This window comes from Armigeres subalbatus, chromosome 3 (assembly GCF_024139115.2).
Source record: "Armigeres subalbatus isolate Guangzhou_Male chromosome 3, GZ_Asu_2, whole genome shotgun sequence".
Taxonomy (NCBI): domain Eukaryota; kingdom Metazoa; phylum Arthropoda; class Insecta; order Diptera; family Culicidae; genus Armigeres; species Armigeres subalbatus.
In genome coordinates, this window is record NC_085141.1 from 55,876,211 (window position 1) to 55,901,867 (window position 25,657).

A 25,657-nucleotide genomic window follows, 5' to 3' on the forward strand; every position below is an offset into this window, starting at 1 on the left:
GAAAGGAGGCTCTGAGCCTCTTGAAAGGAGGCTCTGAGCCTCTTGAAAGGAGGCTTCCTGAGCCTCTTGAAAGGAGGCTTCTGAGCCTCTTGAAAGGAGGCTTCTGAGCCTCTTGAAAGGAGGCTTCTGAGCCTCTTGAAAGGAGGCTTCTGAGCCTCTTGAAAGGAGGCTTCTGAGCCTCTTGAAAGGAGGCTCTGAGCTCTTGAAAGGAGGCTTGAGCCTCTTGAAAGGAGGCTCTGAGCCTCTTGAAAGGAGGCTCTGAGCCTCTTGAAAGGAGGCTTCTGAGCCTCTTGAAAGGAGGCTTCTGAGCCTCTTGAAAGGAGGCTCTGAGCCTCTTGAAAGGAGGCTTCTGAGCCTCTTGAAAGGAGGCTTCTGAGCCTCTTGAAAGGAGGCTTCTGAGCCTCTTGAAAGGAGGCTTCCTGAGCCTCTTGAAAGGAGGGTTCTGTGCCTCTTGAAAGGAGGCTTATGAGCCTCTTGAAAGGAGGCTTCCGAGCCTCTTGAAAGGAGGCTTCCGAGCCTCTTGAAAGGAGGCTTCCGAGCCTCTTGAAAGGAGGCTTCCGAGCCTCTTGAAAGGAGGCTTCCGAGCCTCTTGAAAGGAGGCTTCCGAGCCTCTTGAAAGGAGGCTTCCAAGCCTTATGAAAGGCGACCTCTAAGCCTCTTAAAAGGAGGCTTCGAATCTCTTGCAACGTTTCAATGGGCTATGCACGTCGGGCAAAAAAAAACATTCGTTTTAATTGCTGAAGTGACTGCAAAGCCGAAAAATCCCCGGTGCTAAATCCAAAACAGTCGAGAGTATCCAGTAAGCTGATAACTGTTTTCTCGGGCGTTTTCAGTGATGCGTCAGGGTTGTGCACGAAGGCAAAGGTAAAGCTTACGCTGAAGGAAGGGAAAACTTCTGTGTTTCGACCTAAAATGACCAGCTGCTTACGCCATGTACAACACAGTTGATGCCGAGTTGAATCAGCTAGAGAAGGTCAACATCGTAACACCTTCTTGACTTCTCGGAATGGGCAGCTCCCATCGTTATTTTTCGTAAGGCTAGTGCGGCTATTTGTATCTGTGGTAACAACTCCACGGACCTCAATGACGCTCTTCAACCACATCAATATTTTTCTTCAGCCAAATAGACCTATCAGATGCTTTTCTGTAGGTTGAAGTAGACGAAAACTGCCGGGAAATGCTCAGTACAATCGGCTTCTACCGGAAGTTGATGCAGCTGGAGGCTTCGATCAGCCTGTCGACATAATGCTAGCTGGGATAGATTGTTCTTCGAAGTATCTGGACGACGTTCTGGTCGATGGAGTCAACGAAGAAGACCACTGACGTAACCTTATTATGCCATCACAAATATTGCCCTCCGCTCGCTTTCAAATCGACTTCTATAAAAACATTATTCATGCCTGCCGTATCCTAATGGAACTATCAATTCTATATATTCGCCTCTAATGCTATCATGAACATGTACGTCCGAATTTGGAAAATGATATTAGCATTTCCATATCATTGTAAATCGTTTAACTTCACGTAGAAGTAACACACACGAAATCATTAATTTAGTGTACTACCCTTGGTGGGGGCATCCATCAATTCAGCTGTTATTGGTCGACGGTACAGCAGCAGTGCCTTTCTCTGCTTTGTTCTCTCCGAGGCAGCCAAGTTGGTTGCGACGAGACGGACGCAATGAGAAAACAGAACTGTGCAATAAAAATCCTATTCGACTAAATGCTGATGTCATATTAGAAATTTGGAGACAGTACTCGTCGATAGCAAATCCTTCCGCACGCGATGGCATATGAGCAAGTCAAACCACCTTCCTTTTGCCAGTGGAGATATATCAGCTTCCACACTGATATTCTTCCCTCCCCCTTCATACGGGAGCTTGGCAGAAGGAAGGTCGTGCGATATATGTCATCACAAATATTGCCCTCCGCTCGCTTTCAAATCGACTTCTATAAAAACATTCTTCATGCCTGCCGTATCCTAACGGAACTATCAATTCTATACTTTCGCCTCTAATGCTATCATGAAAATGTACGTCCGAATTTGGAAAATGATATTAGCATTTCCATATCATTACTTATTTATTTATTTATTCATTTATATTACCTTCAAGTCGTTCTCCGTAGTCTACAAGAGTTTGGTTTCACTATTAAGGCTAAACAGTGCTCGTTTGGCATCTCATCAACGATCAAGGTCTTCGGTCAAATCCAGCAAAGATAGAATGTATTTGTAACATGTCAGAACCTACAGACGATTCTGGAGTTCGCTCGTTCCTGGGTGCAATACATTATTATGGAAAATTTGTTCTAAGTATGCGAAAACTCCGCTATCCCCTCGACGAGCTTCTTAAATCGGACAGGAAATTCGTTTGTACAGCGGAGTGCGAAAAGTCCTTCACCACCTTCAAGCAGATCCTCAGGTCTGATTTGCTTTTGACGCACTATAGTCAGCGATAATAGTATCCGCTGACGCATCTTCGGTAGAAGTCGGTGCGATCATCAGCCACAAATTTCCGGATGGGTCGCTGAAAGTAGTCCAGCACGCATCCAGAGCAATGGCAGTTATCGAACAAGCTTATAGTCAGCCAGATCGTGAAGGACTCGCTATCATATTCGACGTGGTCAGGTTTCACAAGATGCTGTTTGGTCGTCATTTCACGCTAGGAACTGATGACACACCCTTGCTTCGAATTTTCGGTTGGAAGAAAGGCATCCTAGTCTACACAGTGAACCGACTACAACGTTTGGTTCTTCAGCTGCTTCTCTATGACTTTGACATCGTCTACGTGAACTCAAAAAAGTTCGGGAACGCCGACATACTCTCCCGGCCGATTAATCAGCATGTCAAGCCGGAAAAAGACTTTGTCGTAGCCAGCATTATTACGCATTATGACGCACTTTCTCTCCATTTCACGGCGATTCAGCAAGCCACTCGTTCCAACCCTATCCTCAGAAAGGTTTACAGCTTTATCTAACAAGATTGGCCACATTAAAAATCGGTCATACGAGACAGACAGGTTCAACGGTACTTCGACCTAATGACTTGCTATCTACGGTTCAAGGATGCTAAATGCCTTGTTATTCCATCAGGTTTCCGGATGCGTTGCCTCAACCATTTGCATCAAGGTCATCCGGGAATACAACGCATGGAAGTAATTGCGCGCAGGTATGTTTACTGGCCGTCCACCCATTCGGATATTACAGAATGCATTGCGGGTTGCAAAATCTGCGCATCTGCCGCAAGCCAACCTGAATCGGCGCCGTTGTCGTGATCCAAATCAACTCAGCTCAGTGCTGTCTAGATAATTGCGTCAACCATGTGACAACGGCACCGTTCCACCCGCAATCTAATGGCCAGGCAGAACGATTCGTGGACACTTTCAAGCGGGCTGTCAAGAAAATTCGAGGAGGGAGAGGAAATATTCCCAAAGCCATGGATACCTTCCACTTGACATTTCACTCAATGCCGAATCCGTTTGCACCAGAAGGTGAAACTCTGTCTGAGATAATGTTCGAACGTAAATAACGGACTAATCTCGACTTGCTTCGTCCACCAGTCGTTTTGCAAAACAACGAGTCGTCAAGCTTAAGCACTTTGGGGCGCTGGCGGTAATTTTGGTACGTGTTGGAAGTTTGATGTTCAATGTTTGGGTGGCGAACAGGTGCATGCTTCGGTCGCATTTCAACCAGCTACGTAATCGAAAAGTTTCAACAGCTCCTCCATTCGTTCGGGAAACGCGATTGCCATCCGAACTCTCAACACTCCATTTAATTAACGTCAGCTCGTTCGTTTCATTCCTTCTCTGTATCAGCGTCATGTCATCCATCGCCCAGAGTGCCATCACCCCCAGCAGCAAGCTCTGTTCCATTTACGTCTGCAAAGTTTATGTCAGCAACAGAAACCGAAACAGCTGTACCGTTATCTCAACGCTCTTCACGTCCTCGAAGACCGCCGGTTGGGTTTGACCCGTATCAGCTGTATTATGAAAGGAGATGTTGGGAACCACTGGAACACAGTTGCGATCTTCCTATGGCAGCACGCCATCATCAGTGCTAGCTCACTGGTAGTAACTCGACTGATGCGCGAATGGCATAGTATATATAACGATAAACATGTCAGCTATTGTTTAGTTAGCCTGTGCGGTTCCCGCAAATGTTTGTGTACGTTTTATTACGTCCGGTCAATAAGGTTTTTTTTGTTCTATACGTTTATTTATCAAGGCTCAGGCGTTTTCTGAAAACTTGAAGTCATTGACCAACTACGAACAGTTTGCAATCCCGAATGTCCTTTCAATATACTTGTCGTCAATATCCGGTCTCTGCTTCTCGTTTACTTCCTGCATCTGTCTTTCTTCTTCTTCTTCTACTTGATGGTCTCCAATAGTTAATTCCTCTAGTTCAAAGATTCCGTCTTCCGTTACTTCCGTTACTTTCGCTTCTTTTGCAATTTCCGACGTTTTCTCTGGAGGAATGATGAATCCGTAATGTGGGTTCCGATTTTTCTTCGAAGGGCAAGTGTTTTGACGATGACCTGCTTCACATAGAAAGAACGTGTTCCTCAAACCGTCATGAAACACTTTTACTTTTCGGAAGTTGACTTCAATTGTCGGAGGAATTTCTTCAGATTTCTCATTTTCTTCTCAATTTCCATATACACACCCCTAACACCAGTGTAGACATGGTTCAAACCCAAGTTAGGAGGAAACTTTTCACGAATTGTACGTTGGACTTTTCCGAACTGGTTGAGAACCACTTTCAGTTCGTTGTCTGTTATCTCCGGTGGCAGATCAAATACCCGAACGTAACGAGAATTGCGGCCCGCTTCCATCATCCACAGTTTTTCCATTAGCGTATTTAATCTACCTTGGTTCCGCATTTCATAGCCGCCTCGGAAATAAATTTGAGGCAAATGCTTCTATTTTCCGTCAGTTTGTATACTGCTTCCGCATCCGACACATGACAGTCCAAACACTTCACGAATTCAGCAATCTCTAGCCACGACGGCCGAGGTGAATCGATTGTGAAACGGAATAAATACCTCACTCATGACGATACGTTTGTTTTTGCTCATGTAACAGTCAAAAAACCATTTAGCCGATTCTGGATCTGGACCAGATAACAACAATATTTATTTATTTATTCAGACTAAGGCCGAAGTGACCTGAGCGTTATATAAGAGTCTTCTCCATTCGGCTCGGTCCATGGCTACACGTCGCCAACCACACAGTCTATGGAGGGTCTGCAAGTCATCTTCCACCTGATCGAACCACCTTGCCCTCTGCGCACCTCGCCTTCTTGTGCCCGTCGGATCGTTGTCGGGAACCATTTTCACCGGGTTACTGTCCGGCATTCTGGCTACGTGCCCGGCCCACCGCAGTCGTCCGATTTCCGCGGTGTGAACGATGAATGGTTCTCCCAACAGCTGATGGAACTCGTGGTTCATTCGCCTTCTCCATACCGTCCGCAATCTGCACCCCACCATAGATGGTACGCAGCACTTTCCTTTCGAAAACTCCAAGTGCGCATTGATCCTCCACGAGCATCGTCCGGGTCTCGTGTCCGTAGAGAACTACCGGTCTAATGAGCGTTTTGTAGGTTTGTACGGCGGCGAACTCTATTTGATCGGAGCGGAGTCCAAAATACGTACGATTTCCAGCCACTATGCGTCTCCGAATTTCTCTGCTGGTGTCATTTTCGGCAGTCACCAGTGAGCCCAAGTACACAAATTCTTCTACCACCTCGATTTCGTCACCACCGATGCAAACTCGCGGTGGGTGGCTCCCATTGTCGTCTCTTGAACCTCTTGCTATCATGTACTTTGACTTCGACGTATTGATGACTAGTACGATCCGCTTAGCTTCCCTCTTCAGTCTGATGTAGGCTTCCTCCATCTTCTCAAAGTTACGTGCCATAATATCTATGTCGTCGGCGAAGCCAAATAGCTGGACGGACTTATTGAAAATTGTACCACTCGTGTTAATCCCTGCTCTTCGTATTACCCCTTCCAAAGCGATGTTGAATAGCAGACACGAAAGACCATCACCTTGCCGTAACCCTCTGCGGGTTTCGAAGGGACTCGAGAATGCCCCTGAAACTCGAACTACGCTCATCACCCGATCCATCGCTTCTTTGATGAACCGTGCCAGTTTATCCGGAAATCCGTGTTCGTGCATTAGCTGCCATAGCTGGTCCCGATCGATTGTATCATACGCGGCTATGAAGTCGATGAATAGATGATGCATGGGCACGTTGTATTCGCAGCATTACTGCAGTACTTGGCGAATGGCGAACACCTGGTTCGTGGTGGAGCGTTCGTTCATAAAACCCGCCTGGTACTGCCTCGTCATGCCGACGGCATGAAATTTAGGAGAGTACCTTGTGAGCGGCGTTCAGCAATGTAGATGGAGCACACGACACCCTCCATCCACTCCTGCCGCAAAACTTCCTCCTCCCAAATCTTGGTAATGACCCAGTGCAGCGCTCTAGCCAGTGCCTCGCCACCGTGTTTAAATAGCTCTCTTGGTAGTTGGTGAACCCCCAGGGGCTTTGTTGTTCTTCAGCCGGCCAATCTCCTCCTGGATTTCCTGGAGATCCGGAGCCGGTAAAATTATGTCCTGCGCGCATTCTCCCGAGTTCATCACCATACCGCCATCTGCCATCATACCGTCTGCCACATCGCCATTAAGGTGTTCTTCGTAGTGATGCCGCCACCTTTGGATCACCCTCATGCTCGTTCGTAAGAAGGTTCCCATTTATGTCCTTACACATATCAGGCTGTGGCACGTGGCCTTTACGTGAATGGTTCAACTTCTCATAGAACTTTCGTGCGTTATTAGCGTGGTACAGTTGCTCCGTCTCTTCACGGTCTCAATCTTCCTGCTGGAGCTTTTTCCTCCGGAAAATCGAGTTTTGTCTGTTCCACGCCCGTTTATATCGTGCCTCGTTCGCCCTCGTGCGGTGTTGCAGCAATAACCTCGCCCATGCTGCATTCTTCTCTTCCACTAACTGGTCACATTCGCCGTCATACCAGTCGTTCCTCTGATCCTAGGGCACCGTTCCAAAAGCAGCGGTTGCGTGAGAAGTGAGAATGAGGAGTAAAAAGAGAGACGTAGCAAATCATACTTCTTACTTCCTACAGTAAGAAATGATAAGAAAGATGTCTCACCTCACCCTTCTTGTTTCTCATATTTCACCTTACTGCACTTTGTTAACATTGTCTAAAAAACACCAAAATTATGTAAAAAACCTCACTTATCACTGTGAGAAGCGATGTCACTTGTCATCTCTCATTTCTCACTTCTCATTTTAACTTCTAACTGTGAGAGGTGTGAATGGATTAGTGAGAAGTAGAAAATGAGTAACTTCTCATTGTAAGAAACAAGAAGCGTAAAGTGCTGACATTTTCAGTCTAATATTCTGTTAAGTCAAACCTCTCTACCAACCAAATTACTTGTTTAGATGAATGTCTTCTTCGGCAAAACGTCTTATTCGGCCGATCGAATTGTTCGACCAACTAGTTGTTGGCCTACTAAGGGAGAACAGTCTAAACTGCACCCCTTAAGCTTTTTCGATGTTTCACCAAAATAAACTAGAAAATCGAATCATTTCAATGAGTAGTTGAAAAAAAAATATAAAACTAGCTACATTTACAATAATATCCTATTCATAACAACAAGGGTTTTATGATTTTCTAACACATTCAAAATCAGTTTTAAAAATGGACCTGGGGCAAAACGCTCGAGCGGTGGTGTATGTAAAATAATTATGAACGCATGGTTGTTTGTTTTGTCTTAATGGTTTGAAAGACAAGTAAAAATGAAAAGATTTTGCTCAATTTTACATTAGAGCCCAAAAACTAATATTGAATTGTAATGGTAATATTCGTCTATGAATATCCTATAAAAGATTATATGGGTGATCTTATGAGTGAGTCCATTTTGCCCCGTGGGTGCGTTATGCACTGTTCTCCCCTAACTGTTTCGCCCAAACGTTGTATTCGGGCAAATGAATCAAAATAGTCGTCGTCCAAACATTACTTCTCCATGTGTTTACAACAACCCGTTCAGGGGAGTTAATTTAGCCCATCCCGCATTATGTGACGAATCGTAGAAATTGCTGCACATGTAGAGGACATAATCATTCCTTGTGACATGTTACGAAGCTTTCGCAGTAAACCCGTTCCGATACGTACCATTTCTAGCACTTTGTTAACTGAACAGTTTTGCTTTACAAAATAAAATCGATTAACAGTTTTTGGATGTTCGTCCTTAGAATAGATTTGCTTGTGTTGTGTCATTAGATTTTTTTTACTTTATAATTCCAATTTTTTTAAATTGGCCTTAAGAACCACGATTAGATGGAAAAATATCAGATTGCGGGTAAAGTGTCATTTACAAGAAGAACACTGTAGACACGACACGACCAGATAATACACTATAATCTTTTGGGACACCCTAAAGCCTATTCCTAATTAGCAATTTGCGTCGTATGATAATTGCAGCTTTTTCACGCTGAATACCAGCCCTGCGTTCCAGCTCGTTAATTAGCATTTGACAAATTGGATGGAATAATTCGACACGTGCAAAGTGGATCGGTTTCATCCGCTTACGATACTCACGTTTCCGGGAATGTACGGGTGGTGGGACTTTCGTTCGTCCACGTAGATGCCATCGTGCGTTTGAAGGACGTCCCCGTCGACCAATCGGTAGTACAGTTTGTACTCCTCAATCGGCGAGTGGGAATCCACCACCCACGATATGTTGTAACGATCCTTCCACTGGCTGTTGGGCATCGAACGGAAGACGGCGGCTTTCGGTTTGCCCGTCAGGGTGACCGTTTTCCGTGTCTTGCCCAGTTGATTGTCTGCAATGCAGCTGTAGTTGCCGAAGTCTTGCGGATGCACCTTCCGTATGATCAGGGTATGGCGGGCACCGCGGCTTTCTATCACGTGCCGCTCGGTTTGATCGATCTGCATGGTGTCTTTGTGCCATACCACCTGGAAATACAGAAAGACGTTGTGAATAGGAAATTATTTTTAGAGCTATTCAACCACTTTGTAACTTTCACAGCAAAGTATTTTAAAATTAATCGATCTTTGAATATTCTTACCTCCGGTTGGGACTCCCCATGCACGATGCACACCAACATTGCCTCCTGGCCTTCTCCGGAGTACACAATCGGATTTTCCACGGCTATTTCGGGAGGATCTGCAAATGACATACACGTCAAACGGAAATTTGCAATTAGTATACAATAGTTTTGAGGGGATAAAACTGAAGTGTATTGCTGTGTAGGGTCCTGGAAAAACTCAGCACCTGGCGAAAGCCATCAACCAACCAACATCAAGTGGGACTCGCAGTCTGTGCAATTAAAGGTTATGACCTGCGAGTGCGGAGAAATGCAAATTGTCACGTTTGCGGCTTAACCACTATCCTCGAGGAGTGTGCTATTTCCACAATGCTCCAAAGTCATTTATTTTTCTAGTACCTTTCTAGTTTCAATAAGTGTTGGCTTGGCCACAATTGCAATAGAAAGCTGCCGGTCGAGTGATTAAATTAATTTCAAACTTTGCCGGTGCCGTTCGCAAATATTCTGCGCAGGACCTCGGCCGTCGGTGGATGCAAGGGTAGTTGATTATAGCCATGAGGAAGTTAGCTGAAGCTTAATAATACAGCGCTGCAGCGTGGTACTGCCCGAATAGGTACTACTGCAGACCAGAGGAAGTAAAAGTTGCAAACGAATTGCGGCCGATGTATGCATTTCACGTTGTGGCCACAATTGACCCAGTCTGGGCCGGATTTGGGTTTGTGGCAATCCGAATGATTCTCGTTTTTTGAACGAAATGTGTTTCCTGTATTTGAAAAAAAAAACTGAGGAATTAAGGAATTAAGGAATTAAGGAATTAAGGAATTAAGGAATTAAGGAATTAAGGAATTAGGGAATTAAGGAATTAAGGAATCAAGGAATTAAGGAATTAAGGAATTAAGGAATTAAGGAATTAAGGAATTAAGGAATTAAGGAATTAAGGAATTAAGGAATTAAGGAATTAAGGAATTAAGGAATTAAGGAATTAAGGAATTAAGGAATTAAGGAATTAAGGAATTAAGGAATTGAGGAATTAAGGAATTAAGGAATTGAGGAATTAAGGAATTAAGGAATTAAGGAATTAAGGAATTAAGGAATTAAGGAATTAAGGAATTAAGGAATTAAGGAATTAAGGAATTAAGGAATTAAGGAATTAAGGAATTAAGGAATTAAGGAATTAAGGAATTAAAGAATTAAGGAATTAAGGAATTAAGGAATTAAGGAATTAAGGAATTAAGGAATTAAGGAATTAGGGATTAAGGAATTAAGGAATTAAGGAATTGAGGAATTAGGGAATTAAGGAATTAAGGAATTAAGGAATTAAGGAATTAAGGAATTAAGGAATTTAGGAATTAAGGAATTAAGGAATTTAGGAATTAAGGAATTTAGGAATTAGGGTATTAAAGAATTGAGGAATTAAGGGATTAGGAAATTAAGGAATTTAAGAAATATGGCATAAAGGAATTAAGGAATTAATTAATAAAGGAATTAAGGAATTAAGGAATTAATTAATAAAGGAATTAAGGAATTGAGGAATTAAGGAATTAAGGAATTGAGGAATTAAGGAATTAAGCAAATAAGGAGTTAAGGAATTTAGGAATTAAGGAATTAAGGAATTAAGGAATTAAGGAATTAAGGAATTAAGGAATTAAGGAATTAAGGAATTAAGGAATTAAGGAATTAAGGAATTAAGGAATTAAGGAATTAAGGAATTAAGGAATTAAGGAATTAAGGAATTAAGGAATTAAGGAATTAAGGAATTAAGGAATTAAGGAATTAAGGAATTAAGGAATTAAGGAATTAAGGAATTAAGGAATTAAGGAATTAAGGAATTAAGGAATTAAGGAATTAAGGAATTAAGGAATTAATGAATTAAGGAATTAATGAATTAAGGAATTAAGGAATTAAGGAATTAAGGAATTTAGGAATTAGGGAACTAAAGAATTAAGGAATTGAGACTTTGTCCAAAAAATAAAAAACTTTGAAAATGCCGCATCGGCTATATCTGGCGGACACGAAATGCCAGAGTGTCCTTCTTTACATTTAGTTAGCATTATCTCAAAGATGCAGTCAGATACTGTAATATACAATGATTTGAATTACATCCGCTAATTGAACGCAAAGTGTGAACTGTTTATAAATATCTGATTCAGCTGATCGAACTCAAAAAATTCCATCATGTTCCAATAGAAGCAGACAAGGCCTCAATTTAATTCATAGCACCATAGTATCTAAAAGAATCCATCCCAATTTTAGCAACCAAACGTCATTCGACAACAGCCACATTTCACCCTCGACCGCACATGTCAGGTTTCAGACTGATGGCAATATTTCATTTCTATGACCACTTCCCAGAAGGTGTCCAGATCGAGACAGACGAGACTTGCCACCGACGACGACGACGACGACCGTTGGACATACGATTATTTTCATAAATCAACCCCCCACCGATCCATATCACTGCGGCTCCCTTGGCGCAGCGAGTGATGCACCGCCCCCACGTTTACGACCCATCTCATGACTGGAAAACATTTCACACAAGTTTAATTCCATTCCACCGTTCGCCCCGTGGGATGCGCAAAGCTCCAACGCCCCAGGAAAGAAGCCAAAAGCCAACCTGAGCTTCTCACCCGGTGTGATTTGTGCTGTTTTTTTTTTCGGCATCATTCTGTGACGGTGTGTGCTTTTTATTGCTGCCGAATAAATCATGATAGCTCGTCAGGAGCGAGGTGTCAGCCATATTTCCTCACTTATTTTCACTCTTGCTCGAAGTCTTCAACTCTGGAAGGAAACCTGCGATTGTTGTTCGCAATCGGACACAGTTTCTGAACTGCATCGCCTCTCCTAGGTTAACATAAAAGGGGAAAGGGAATTGTAAAATGTATAGCGACTTGACACGAAAGGGTCATAAAAATTACAATTATTTGTTTTTTCATCGTAAGGTGCTTATCGGCATAGCGTGGAAGTACGTGTGTAGAAAGATGGGAAATTATTTTTCTCTGTAAGTCGAGCAAAATGTTCAGTATAAGGTGTAATAAGCAAAAAAACTCCTTCAATTCTCACAGCGACATACCAGGAGTAATTTTCATGAATTAGCATGATAGAAAGCTTTATTGAAATTTCCGACAAGCGAGCGAGCCTCGTACTTTTGAAAGAACTCACCAAATTCAACTGCACATGTTTTTAATTTTTTTTAAAACAGTGGAAAATCTAAAAAAAAAGTATTCAATTTTTTTACTTGGCGCAGGCAAAATAGTTTACGTTTTCGTAGGAAATCGTAAGTTTTTCATGTAAATCGGCCTAGTTAAGCAAAAACTTTTTGAGGCTCATTTTTTTAGCGCTTTTACCCAGTAAATGCGATATGTTTCATTTGTTTTCGTGATGAATAATGGAGAAAAGACAAAACACATGAAAATATTTTTTCGGGATAGGTGATCCAAACAGTACTTGAGTACTGCACTTGCGATCTACAGCCCCGATTAACGAAGAAAAGCTTTTTTGCAGCTGCAGATCTTGAATCTTTGCAAATCTGATTAATTTGTTGAAAAATTAAATTCAATTAAATATCTTGGCTGTGCATATGCACAGCATATGTTTCGAAATGGACAAATTGATATGAAATTTGCGAAAAAGAATCCACGTGTCTTGGAGGGACTCGAACCCTCAACCTCCTACTCTCTAGATAGGCGTGATAACCCCTACACAACAACAATGTGGAGATTGGGCAAATCAAGCATCCGAAAGATATTCAATTTGCAAAAAAGAGAGCTAACCGCGGTGGAGGTTGGTACTCGGATTCTGATGGATTTTCCGCAAAACGTGACCTTTAAGTGGTCTTGTTGTGTTATCACGCCTATCTAGAGAGTAGGAGGTTGAGGGTTCGAGTCCCTCCAAGACACGTGGATTCTTTTTCGCAAATTTCATATCAATTTGTCCATTTCGAAACATATGCTGTGCATATGCACAGCCAAGATATTTAACAAAAAAATGGTTTTCGTACGGCCGAGTTGCCGAATAATATGCAATTAATTTTAAATTCAATTAATTATCTTAAAGATAAATCGTCTAGCTCAAATATACTTTGTATATATACTTTGTATATACTTTGTACGGGTATGTGGCGGGACCATCATCATCATCATCATCATCAACTAAAGGATAGTTTGGATGGCCTAGGACGTCCAAGAAACGTAGTTGGAGATACAGGGCTGGTGGCGGTCAATGCTGCTCAAAATAGTGACTTTAGTGACCAACGTTGTCAAAAAAGAGACCAAATAGTAACCTTCATTTGCAGAAAAAGTGACCAAATAGTGACTTTCAAGATCCCAAAACTCATGTACGATTTGAATCTTGGTAAATTCTTGCATAATTCGAATCATCCAACTAATTCACCTCAGGATGTTTTGTATTTTCGCCTCGATTGATTTTTCGGCAAATGAGTGAAACGAAGGGATTATGCATGAAAAACTCAAGCTCCTTTAAAACTGCAAACGAGTTTACTCGCGCGTGAGAACTTTATGAATGAGATTTGGAATGGTTTTACCAGTAACACTTGCTGTTGTAGAAAAAGTGATCAAAATTTAGTTTCATATAAAGTTAAAAACAAGGGGGTTAGTCACAAATTGTTACACGGTTTTGTTGGAATTCCAGATATTGTGGGACACCTCGGTGTTGATTAAAGATAGCTGGGAAGCAGATGCCCGGCGGAATTCATTAGAAGGTCGGATCCTATAAATATTTCGGTTTTACACTGGTTTCATAACACTCTTGCAGGGTAAAATGTGATCTTCAAGAGCGTTATAAATCTTAAAATGTTACTTGGTGAATGTTCGATTGGTTGCTGGCTGATTAGCAAGAATCTAGAAGGATGAATGCACGCAGCTGGTGAGCAGAACACCGAGACGCATTGTGTATGCATTGGAGACGGGCCACTAGGGCCGCTAGAGAAGTTGGCGTGCAAACTTCGGAGTAAAGACCATTTTTGTACGAGGAACGGAAATAGACCAGGGATTGTTTCGCAAAAAGGAGGCGTAACCTCAGCGTTAGAAGGAGCAAAGAGTGTCGCGAGGCGTCCACCCTAAGGAGGAGTGTTGGAATACCAGATAGATAGCAGGGACCGGCTAGCTATACTTGCTTTTGGTTAGATGTGTGGAAGATTGTTATTGATATATTGTATATACCCATTGATTGAATGAAGAGAACTGAAGCTGCTGGCAGAATTACCAGCCTGCCGTGGAGCAGAGAGAACTTCAGTATTGTTTTATCTTTATGAGGGGGTTTTAACTTAAACAACAATTTTGCAACAAGTTCTACATTATTGTGGGGAACTATGTTTTGTATGACTTCGAACTTTTTCCTACAACCTCTGTATGTGAAAATGCCTTTTAATGATTGAAAATCATGTAATAATTGCTAGATAAAGATTTTTTTCGAGAATATAATCGAAATTAGATTCATCTGTTCATTTGAAAAACTTTAAAAAATAAAAATAAAATGCCATTCAAAAAATAAGATGTTTCTAGAAATAGCACTGCTGCATCATAAAATATATTATGAACATTAATGGACAAATAAACAGCGATCGTAGTAACAAATTTAAATATATTTTTGAGATTAAAGACTCGACGTAAGATGTAGAGAAAAACTTTTGAAGTTCCTTTATGAAATCAGGGGTTTCTTATACTTAATCTAAGAATTTTACTAAACAATACTTTCTAAATGAGAATCTTAAATGTGTTAAATTTGCATCGGGATTACATCAATTCACAATTAACCATACCACAGATTTTTACCCGAGACCAAATGATCATTTTTAAATCGAAATAGTTTGTTCAGGCTTCCAAAATTCCTTAAAAAGAAGTTTCTTCGGAGTATCAAACGGTAGTTCAAATTCAAAATTTCAAAATATTTAAAATTTCACTGTTATTTTATTTATCATCAGAATATATTTGGTAGAAACTTCAAGATGTGATCGTTTGAACAGTTCCTCGCTCAATATTGGTTTCTTTGAAGCACCAGAAAATTCATGTAGAATTAAAAAGATTCAATTTCAATAGTTCAATTGATTATGGAGTTTAATAGTTTTCTTTTTCCAAAAATATTAGAAAATCAACAAAGTCTGTTAGGCTTTGGAATATGTTTGGATTCACGATCGCATTCTGCTTACATCACAATACATTCATGAATAGTGACGTAGAATCTGTACATTAAATTATTATTGGAAATCCAATAACTGAGGCTTAAAAGCTGTTCAAGTATTAGAGGGAAATTAAAGACAAGAAGAAGCTAAGAGCGACTTTTGGGCTGACAAGCCTTGAGAGCTCATTTTTTTATACATCCATCAGTTTTACTATAAAGCAACATTATCGACGAGTACACAAAGCGTTACTAATACTTATAAAAATAATAGAATAGGGTGAAAGGAGCAGAAATAACTTGATTCGATCCTCTGCAAAATTCTAAATCAACCAGCACAGTGGGAAAAATCCAGCGTAAAAACGGATGTTTTACCACCGCCAGTTTTAGTCAAGTCGAAAATGTGTTTCTGGAGGAAAAACGTCTGATAAATTGTTTAAAGGGGGCTTCCTAGGCTGGAAACAATTATACGTGGTAAATATTACCCCATTTTACCCGGTTTAGACTCATTTTAGCTCGTTTTCGGAAGAATAAATTGCGTAAATTATTAAATCCCTCACGTATTTCTTTCTCTGTTGTGAACGATAAGCGTACTTTTTTGAAAAGTGTTATACTTTCCACAGCGGTGCGAGTTCTGGAAGGTTTAATGTAGCAAATATCATTATTCAATCATTTTGAACGTCACGCAGAAAATGTACATTTTTTCTTCAAAACCAATCAGAATACACTGAAGTCGAAAAAGTGCCGCATAAATGAAAATTTTGTAAAAAATACCGCATAGATTCCAAAATTCGTGGTAAAATAGTTGCGTAAAATACGACCCGCATAGAAATACGACCCGCATAGCTTTCAATTAAATTGTGAAATTACCCTGAATAAAAGTTTTGAAAATGAATATAAGTAAGTTGAAGAATTTCCAAGAAAATTCAAAAAAAAACGATCAATGGGTAATGTTTTCAACATAACCGCGAGTAGACGTAGAACTTGTATGAACGTAACGTATTTACATTTAACTTTTTTTTTAATTTTTGGATCTATAGAGTTTGATTATAGTATTGATATTGGAAACGACAACTTCCATGCTGTGTAAAATTATTAGCAATTTGTTTATTCAAAACATCTGGAAATAAAACTAATAATTAAATACGTAATTGGAATTGCTTTGTTTCTAACTATTAAGCCCTTATTTGCTCAAGCAAATGTAGGGCATTTATAGATTTCTTATTGATGATAGTATTTGAAGTTTAAAAATTCTATTTATAAAATTTTCAGACTTTGGCAAAATGTGCTATTTTAGGGGAACTGTCCTGTTTTCCAAACAAATACAAAGAAATACAGCATCAATTTTGTTGCTTCTTTTTTGCTAACATGCGTGCTTGAAGCTGCTTACTGCTGAAAAAAATCACAAGAATAAAAAACAAGTCAAGGATCAGTAACCCTACTATAATAGAAGAGGTACTGCTAATACATCAACGAAAAATTATTTAATGTTTTGATTCCAAACTCCGAGTCTACGTCAAGTTTAATAATAGAATTTCTCAGAAAATGAAAAGCAAAGAATACGATAAAGTTTTTTTTTAAATATTCTTCAGCAAATTATTTTTTGCGGACTTTTTTAAAACAATTACATGTAATACAGCTATATTTTCTAATCTAAAATGGATATTTACACTATATTGCTGATTGTGCATCTTTAATTGCTAATGCCTTCTGCAAATAAATGAAAGTGATTATTTTAATCAAATTTTTATTTTCTTCAGTGTAGTTGATTTTTATTGCTGGCGAATCAGAACTGTTATAGTATAACCATGTTTTAATGTACGTGTCGTTTAGTACCAAGCACAACATACCATATGGTCAGTCATATGACATGACTCGTATCCATCCCTGGATCAAGTGGATTATGAAACCAATCACCTGGATGAGCAGACCAAATCTCTCTAATTTTATTCTTCTTCATCCACCACCGCTGCCCTCGCTGCCTCAGCCATCATTGGCCTCTAGCCGTGAACTCCGACCGATGCGATTGCATTCATCGCAACCAACACCACTGCATCCGACCATCATCAAGCACAGAATGACAAAAAAAATGCGTCCACTTCTTTCATGCATATTCGCAGACCCACCGGCAGTTCTATCGCTGGTGACTGCATGCTGTCGCTGTGTAGGTAAACAGCGAACGAACGAACGAAACAAAAAATGCGCGAGCAAAAAGCACGTCAGTACGCGCTGGTGTTACAAATTGTAATGACTCGCACACGGCAGGCACAGCTTCGTTTATTCACGAAGAAAATCTTCCGATGGACCCGAAGGCCCGTGACATACCGCATTCTGATGTCCGTGTTAGGAATGCACGGGATTGGTTACATATGAAATTTTTACTGGCATTGACAAGAATTGAAATTTTCAATAGCTTATCGTTAATTATTTCAAGTTTCAATGAAATAGGCAGAATGGTGGAGAGTATCCGAGTTGATTGATATATAAATCTTAAAATCCATCGAAAGATAAAGGCGCTAGTAACGTTCAAAATCTTCCCTTCCAGCGTAACGCTCTCGATTTCCAAAAATCTAAATGACACCCAGTGTAGTAAAGAAAGACGTAAGTCCTACGTCAAAAATCAACTCCAACTGCAAGAAATATGAGATATGCGTTGAAACGATTAAGATGATATTATGAGATATGCGTTGAAAACGATTAAGGCTAGATAAAGAAACGTAAACTCTGAATTTAAGTACGATGATAAAGTTGTCTAAATATTAAATATATGTTGTAATACTTTCAGGAAGAATATGGGAGCATACTTTTATCTGAGCTGCTCAACAAAACTGTATTGTAATAAATTTTGATTCGTATTGTAATAAATTTGATAAGCGAAACAGAAGTTCAAAGTTTCGGTGCGACGGAAAGCTATTGGTTACATTCAATATTTATTACATTCAAGGTCAATTGAGACAAAATTCACTAGACTTATTTTCTTGAAAGAACTTTGATAGGATACAGTTTATTGGAATTGGTATTGTGGTAGGTGAGTTTTAGATTCTTTGCGTGATTATGAAAAAAAATCTATTTTATTTAATGTTTATTAGTTTTTATTAGTTTAGTCTCACAATATGCAAATAGCTTGTGTTGCCTGTCATGCATATCTCGACTGTACTCCACCAGAACTAGTTTATGAATATGGTGTTGAGTTTTTATTGCTTCGAAACAGAGCTGAAACTGGGTCTAAACGGGTTGACATGGGGCAAAATGAACCAGTTCCAGTTGTTTCCAGCTTACAAAACCACCTCCAAACGATTTTCTATTCAGAATCAAATTGTTGGGTGAACTAAAATTGGCGGCGGTGAAACATCCGTTTTTAATGGTCGATCCTCGATTCCGCATACAATTTTGGGAGAATTTAATACAACCATCGTATTGAAATATTTCAATTTTGTATTATTTTAATACAGTATCTGCATAAAAAGCTAACACTTTTTGTAGTAAAACCTTGCAGAATTGTATATGCCATTGTATATATTTTATGCAATAATTATAAGATTTATTTTTTTTTTGTGCAAAACTGTTTAATTGCTTGCCGGTCGCAGCTTATTTAAGCAATTTAAGAAAAAGGAGAATGGGAGGTAATATTAGCAAGATCTCAGTTCAAAACATCGTGCGGTAGACGTGCTCAAATAACACGATTCTCGGTAAAATTTAAGATCAACTCCGAATAAACATTATTGATGACAATAACGCGTTATTGATAATTTATTTTTAAACAAGTTTTTAAAAATAGGATTAAGATAAACAATCAATCTGTGCAATTTGCAAAATGAAGAAGGTGTTCAAATAAATAAAATAAATAAATTGTTATGATTGGTAAAAGCATCTTTCTCTCCTTCTTCTTCTATGGCTCTGCAATTCAAATGGAACTTGACCTGCTAAGTATGCTGTTAACATTTCCTCAGTTAATAATTAGAAGCTTTTCTACACCCGCAATTGCATGAGTATGTATCTTGTGTGGCAAGTAGAATGGATACACTATGTCCAGGGAGTCGAAAATGTTTCCCACCCGAAAACGTCTTGGACTGGATCGAGAATCGAACTCGCCATCTTCAGATTGACAATCCTACGCCTTTGCTCGCAAGGGTCACTGGAAATTAAAAGCATACTGCGTTTGAAAACTGTCTTTTCAGATCTTTGGAACTGTTGTTTCGACTGCGGGTTATTATACGGTAATATTTCACGAGCGATACATTTAAGGTGATTATACAATCAAGCCATGTGGTGAATTTCAAATTCACCACACGGTTTTCTACTCCTATTATCAAAAGATCAAAACCAGCGTAATATTTTTTGTACAAGGCTGAAATTAAAGTCGATTGTATAGCATGAGTAATCAAACGATCTACAGATGTTGTGATCCCCATGGGCGTTGTTGTTCTCTCAATTCGTGCTCTTGAAAAATCACTACAAAAAGCACGTGGTTTCCAAGATGGCCGATTTGTGGCTTTGTTGTATAACCACCTCAAGAGTTGACGATAATTATTTTTGGAATCATCGTGTTTTTTGACAGCCTAAATCATAATATCATGGTTTTATTATGCAGAGTGCGAGGGGTGTTCTTTCCGCTTGTTTCACAATATGACACCGAGCGAAGTGCTATTTAAAGTGATGTCGTTAAATCTACGTCTCACACAACCATGGTGTGTTATTCTCAGATGGTGTCGCAAAAGGATCGTAGCTGAAGTGAATACTGTCACCATTACTTATTATTAATGTCTTTATTATTGAGACATGCGGCCCTTGCATACTTCAGCACGACAAGATGTAGGTAGATGCGATTGACCGTGAACCATCTCGTAGACTGTTATGACTGCTTGTTCCCATGGAGGACCATTTGACGTCATACGGTGGGGATACAAATCTCAGATACAAATAAGAAGGTAGGAGAACATCCAAATTAATGAACGCAAACATACCGGTTTATTAAATTCAAATGTGAAATTTGTGCTGTCTATAATTTTGATGTAAATAGAAATGTCACAATTTGGCCTTCCAATTAGCCTATCGAGTAAAGGCGTAAGATTGCCATTCCGGAGATGGCGAGTCTGATTCTCTGTTTGGTCAAGACTGTCTTTGGGGGCAAAACTTTTTCGACTTCCTAAGCATAGTGTATCCATTACCTTGCCACATAAGATGCAAATTTACCAATGTTATCAAAATTATCGGTTACGTTTGGTAAAGCTGTGAACCCCATACAGTATGAAGAAATACTCCACGATTAATCTCATATTAACATAGGAGTTAACTTTTTACGTTTAGGGACTTTTCGAACTATTCAGTTGATAAACTCAGAGTACAGTACAATGAAACAAGAAAGAAATCGTATAAAATCAACTTTCAACGTCAACTGTACGTTAACAGTCACTCATTCCAAAGATTCAATCATGTACAAAACCAAACCAACTGGTCGCTGATTAAGTGATAAGTGCAGGGTTTTTATCAAAGAATGCACGCGACAAAACCAAGCGGTTCATTTGCCCACCGAACAGGCAAGCCCGTAGCGACCGTGGAAAACCAAATGTTAATGGTTGAGTAATTTATTCGGTCCACCGAACGGCGGCGGCGCCTTGCATGAGTACATCACTTCTGCCGTTTGGCTCTCCAACCGTGTGCCGAAGGCGCCAGGTATTTGCATAGGCACACGTGTGTACACTTAGCTGCCGCTACGTGGAAAAGATTGATGCCCAAGATAGTGGTAAAGTAGTGGCTGGATGTCGTCCTTAGAGCGTAGGTACCGGCCGGTGAGGTTTTGACGGTTTGGTTGCGTGTTCTCGAAATGAAAAGTGGTTTGGCAAAAATAAGCGGTTGAAAGGGAGAACAAAAAAAAACACGCAAAACAAGGTACAAACTAGCGCACAATTTATCGCATTTAACGGATGACTTTTAATATGTTGGTCAGTTTTTTTCTGCTGATTATGCGGAATCATGAGGTCGCTATCGCATCACTTTTATTTGTTCAGTAAACAGACGGATACACGCCATTTCATTTGAATAACGGATACAGAGTTGTTTTGTCAGGGAACGAAAACGTTTGGATTGGGCGGGGACGCTGGGTAATTTGGTATCCATATTAGGCCGTATGGTCATTATTAAGGTTTATCGAAATGTCATAGCTATCAACATTCAAATCAAATCCACTAAATGTTATGAATTTCTGTAAAAATATTGTTAACTGGCTCCTTCTTCTTCTTATTGGCAATAACATCCCCACACTGGGACAGAGCCGCCTCGCATCTTAGTGTTCATTAAGCTCTTCCACATTTATTAGCTGCGAGGCTGTTTTTAACCCTTTTGTTACCGACAAAAAAACACCCTTACGTTACCGACAGGGTACCCGGGTACCCACGGACTTGAAATGATCATAACATTGTCAGTTTTTCACCGCTTTTGACGATTCTGGTTGATACGGATACAGGAACTTATCCGCTATTAGATACATGTTACATAGAACCGATTCAGATTACCTGGTTACCGGAATTCCAGATTAACTGGGCCAAGTGCCAAAGTATGTAGAAATTGAATATATAATTCAACCAAATGAAGATTTCTTGTGTCATGACTAATAAACTTCGTTGGAAATTTAAAGAATATAACTTAACTACGTTAAAGGACCATCTTATGATTAAATCCCGGAACGGTTATTCCAGGCTGCGAAATGGTGAGTTGACATCCGGGAAGGGGCGCCTAACATAGCTCTGGTCCTCACCAGTTCCAATACTCACGCTTCCACGGGTCTTCCGATGACAATTGACCGCCAGCTAAGGGTTGCGTACTTAGCTGGTAGTGCAGCCTGGGCACTGTTGTCCTTCTGACATCAGCTAGAGTGAGAGGGTGCGTACTGTGGGGTCTGCCTAGGATGTGGTGGGGTTCGACAGTGGGCTCTGTTGAACTTCTATAAAAAGCTGCATGTGTCCCCAAGCAGGCCCTATCAAAGCGACCGTGTGCCGCTCAAAGCGCACTAGCCTAGTCCTGGTGTTGGGTGGGACTTTAAACAAATATGACCCGACTGATCGAGCGTCTGTCCACCAAGGAGGTGCGGCTCCAACAGCGTCTGTTCTGGCATCCAGCGGCTGAGTATGAAATGCTATTCCCCGGAAGCTATACCTAAGATGGCAGCCCCATCCCGGTGGATAGGGAACCTTGGGCCAACAACCTACTGTTCCCGAAACATCAATTTGTTCGAGAATCCGATAATGAAAGAATACGGACTGATTTTACGGCGACGACTCTTAGCGCGAAACAACGGACACGAATAGGAACATGGAACGTTTCAACCCTAGCCCAGCAGGGTAAATTGGCACAACTTGCCAATGAGGCACGCCGCATGAAGCTTGAGATCCTGGGACTGAGTGAAGTCCGTTGGCCAAACTTTGGAGAACACAGAACGCCGTCAGGACAAGTTCTGCTATACTCTGGTTTACGAGGTGAACACGCTCCCCGGCATCGCGAAGTTGGCTTCCTACTAAGCGCTCAGGCACACTCTGCGCTTATGAAGTGGGAACCTATAAGTGAAAGGATAATCGTTGCCAGATTTAGAACACGGGTCCGAAACCTTACTATAATCCAATGTTATGCGCCAACCGATGCTGCCGATCTGCAAGACAAAGAGAACTTCTACAGTCAACTCAATGCCGTCGTAGATAGAATTCCGAAGGGTGATATCAAGATCTGTTTGGGCGACTTCAATGCGAAGATCGGATCCGACAACTCGAACCATGAGCGCATTATGGGACGCCATGGTCTCGGAGAACTGAGCGAAAACGGAGAGCTGTTCGCAGAATTTTGTGGTAATAACGACATGGTGATCGGGGGATCGCTCTTCCCTCATCGACCGGTTCACAAGGTCACGTGGGTCTCCCGTGACGGCTTTACAGAAAATCAAATCGACCACATCTGCATCAGCCGAAAATGGAAACGGAGCCTTCTTGATGTACGGAATAAACGTAGTGCCGATATCGCGTCTGATCATCACCTCCTCATCGGCGAAATACGCCTGCGCATTGCGCGGATTCGTCGGCAGGAGGAAAGAGTTGGACGACGATTCAACACACGCCGACTGGAAGATGCCACGGTGAAACGGTCCTTCGTTGAAGAACTGGAGACGCGTGCTGCAGATATTCCGGAAGGTGGCAGCGTGGAAGACCAATGGACCGCCATCAAGAATGCCTTCATCGCCACCAGCGAGAACAATCTGGGTGAACTACGCACCCAGAGAAAACAATGGATCACCGATGAGACCTGGAGGAAGATAGAGGAGCGAAGAGAAGCCAAAGCCTTGATAGAGCGATCGAAAACCAGAGGAGCCAAAGTCTTAGCCCGTCAACGATACGCGGCTCTTGAGAAGGAAGTAAAACGCTCATGTCGACGGGACAAGCGAGCGTGGGCAGACTCTCTGGCCGACGAAGGAGAGAGAGCCGCCGTAACCGGGGACATTCGCCTCCTATACGATATCTCACGACGCTTAAGCGGGGCGAAGATGAATGCAACGATGCCTATGAAAGACGCGAATGATCAGTTATTGACCGACCCAACTGACCAGCTGAAACGCTGGTTCGAGCACTTCGAACAACTTTTTCAAGTGCCAGCCAGGCCATCACCACCTCGGCATGACCTGCCTAGGATCCGACGTATAACACGCGTCAATACCGAAGCTCCATCACTGCTAGAGATTCAAACAGCCATCCAAAGCATGAAATCGAATAAAGCCCCAGGGGTCGACCGCATATCAGCCGAGATGCTCAAAGCTGACCCCATGACATCCGCTCAACTACTGCATCGTTTATTTCGTAATATCTGGGACACCGTAACTTTCCCGGTCGACTGGATGCAAGGTATCTTAGTGAAGGTGCCCAAAAAGGGTGACCTGACTGTATGCGATAACTGGCGAGGCATTATGTTGCTGTGTACCGTTCTCAAAGTTCTGTGCAAAATTATCCTAGCCCGGATTCAGGAGAAGATCGATACGACTCTCCGGCGGCAGCAAGCCGGATTCCGTGCCGGAAGATCCTGTGTGGACCATATTGTCACGCTCCGCATCATTTTGGAGCAGGTCAACGAATTCCAAGAGTCCCTTTACTTGGTATTCATTGACTACGAAAAAGCTTTCGACCGTCTCAATCACGAAAATATGTGGGGCGCCCTGAGACGCAAGGGGGTTCCTGAGAAAATCATCGGCCTCATCGAAGCACAGTACGAGGCTTTTTCGTGTAGAGTGCTGCACAATGGGGTCCTGTCCGACCCTATCCGGGTCGTAGCTGGTGTGAGGCAAGGATGTATTCTATCACCGTTACTGTTCCTCATCGTAATCGATGAGATTCTGGTAGATGTGATTGACCGTGAACCAAACCGCGGGCTGTTATGGCAGCCTATAACCATGGAGCACCTAAACGACTTCGAATTGGCGGATGACGTTGCACTACTCGCGCAACGGCGCTCTGATATGCAGAGTAAGCTCAACGACCTTGCCGAGCGCTCCTCCTCGGCAGGTTTAGTCATCAACGTCAACAAAACCAAATCGTTGGATGTAAACACGGTGACTCCTTCCAGTTTCACAGTAGCCGGGCAACCAGTGGAGAATGTTGAAAGCTTCCAATATCTTGGTAGCCAAATGGCGTCAGACGGCGGCACCAAGATCGACATAGGCGCACGGATCAAGAAAGCAAGGGCTGCCTTTGCGAGTTTAAGAAATATCTGGAAAAACAGGCAGATAAGTGAACGCACCAAAATACGAATTTTCAACTCTAACGTGAAATCTGTGCTGTTATACGCTAGCGAAACATGGTGTGTATCAGTGGAGAACACTCAACGGCTGCAGGTGTTCATTAACAGATGCCTGCGGTATATAATTCGGGCCTGGTGGCCTCACAACTGGATCTCAAACAACGAGCTCCATCGTCGTTGTCACCAGAGGCCGATAACAACAGAAATTCGGGATCGGAAGTGGGGCTGGGTCGGCCACACTCTACGTAGGGGAGGAAACGAAATCTGTAAGCAAGCATTAGACTGGAACCCAGCGGGACATCGCAGCAGAGGCAGACCCAGAGGCTCATGGCGGCGAAGCCTCAATAAAGAAATAAAAGAAGTCGACCGAAATCTAACCTGGCAACAGGTTAAAGCGATAGCCGGGCATCGCTCAGGATGGAGATCTTTCAAGTCGGCCCTTTGCACCACCGGAGGTGTACAGGATCCATAAGTAAGTAAGTAAGGTTATTCTGGAAACAGGTTCCCGTGGGGCCTAAAGTGCCTAAAGAAATTGTTTCGGAAGCATGATCTGATAAGTAATTGCACCATAGAATGGTTTGACAACGAACCGGTCATCCTGGAACCAGTTTTCGTGGGGCCTAAAGTGGCCACAAACTTATTCTGAAGAAACCCTGGCAATATAGGTATCA

At 41.7% G+C, this 25,657-nt stretch overlaps 1 protein-coding gene across 1 annotated transcript in view; it reads right to left on the reverse strand.

Annotated features, from left to right (window-relative positions):
* The window catches only part of LOC134224346 (hemicentin-1), a 587,700-nt gene that overhangs the window by 64,002 nt on the left and 498,041 nt on the right, over window positions 1–25,657 (reverse strand). Inside the window, exons 8-9 of the mRNA XM_062703676.1 lie at window positions 9,108–9,205; window positions 8,617–8,994 (exon numbers count right to left, since the gene is read on the reverse strand). Coding sequence (XP_062559660.1) covers window positions 8,617–8,994; window positions 9,108–9,205 — 476 coding nt within the window. The remainder of the gene's footprint in view (window positions 1–8,616; window positions 8,995–9,107; window positions 9,206–25,657) is intronic.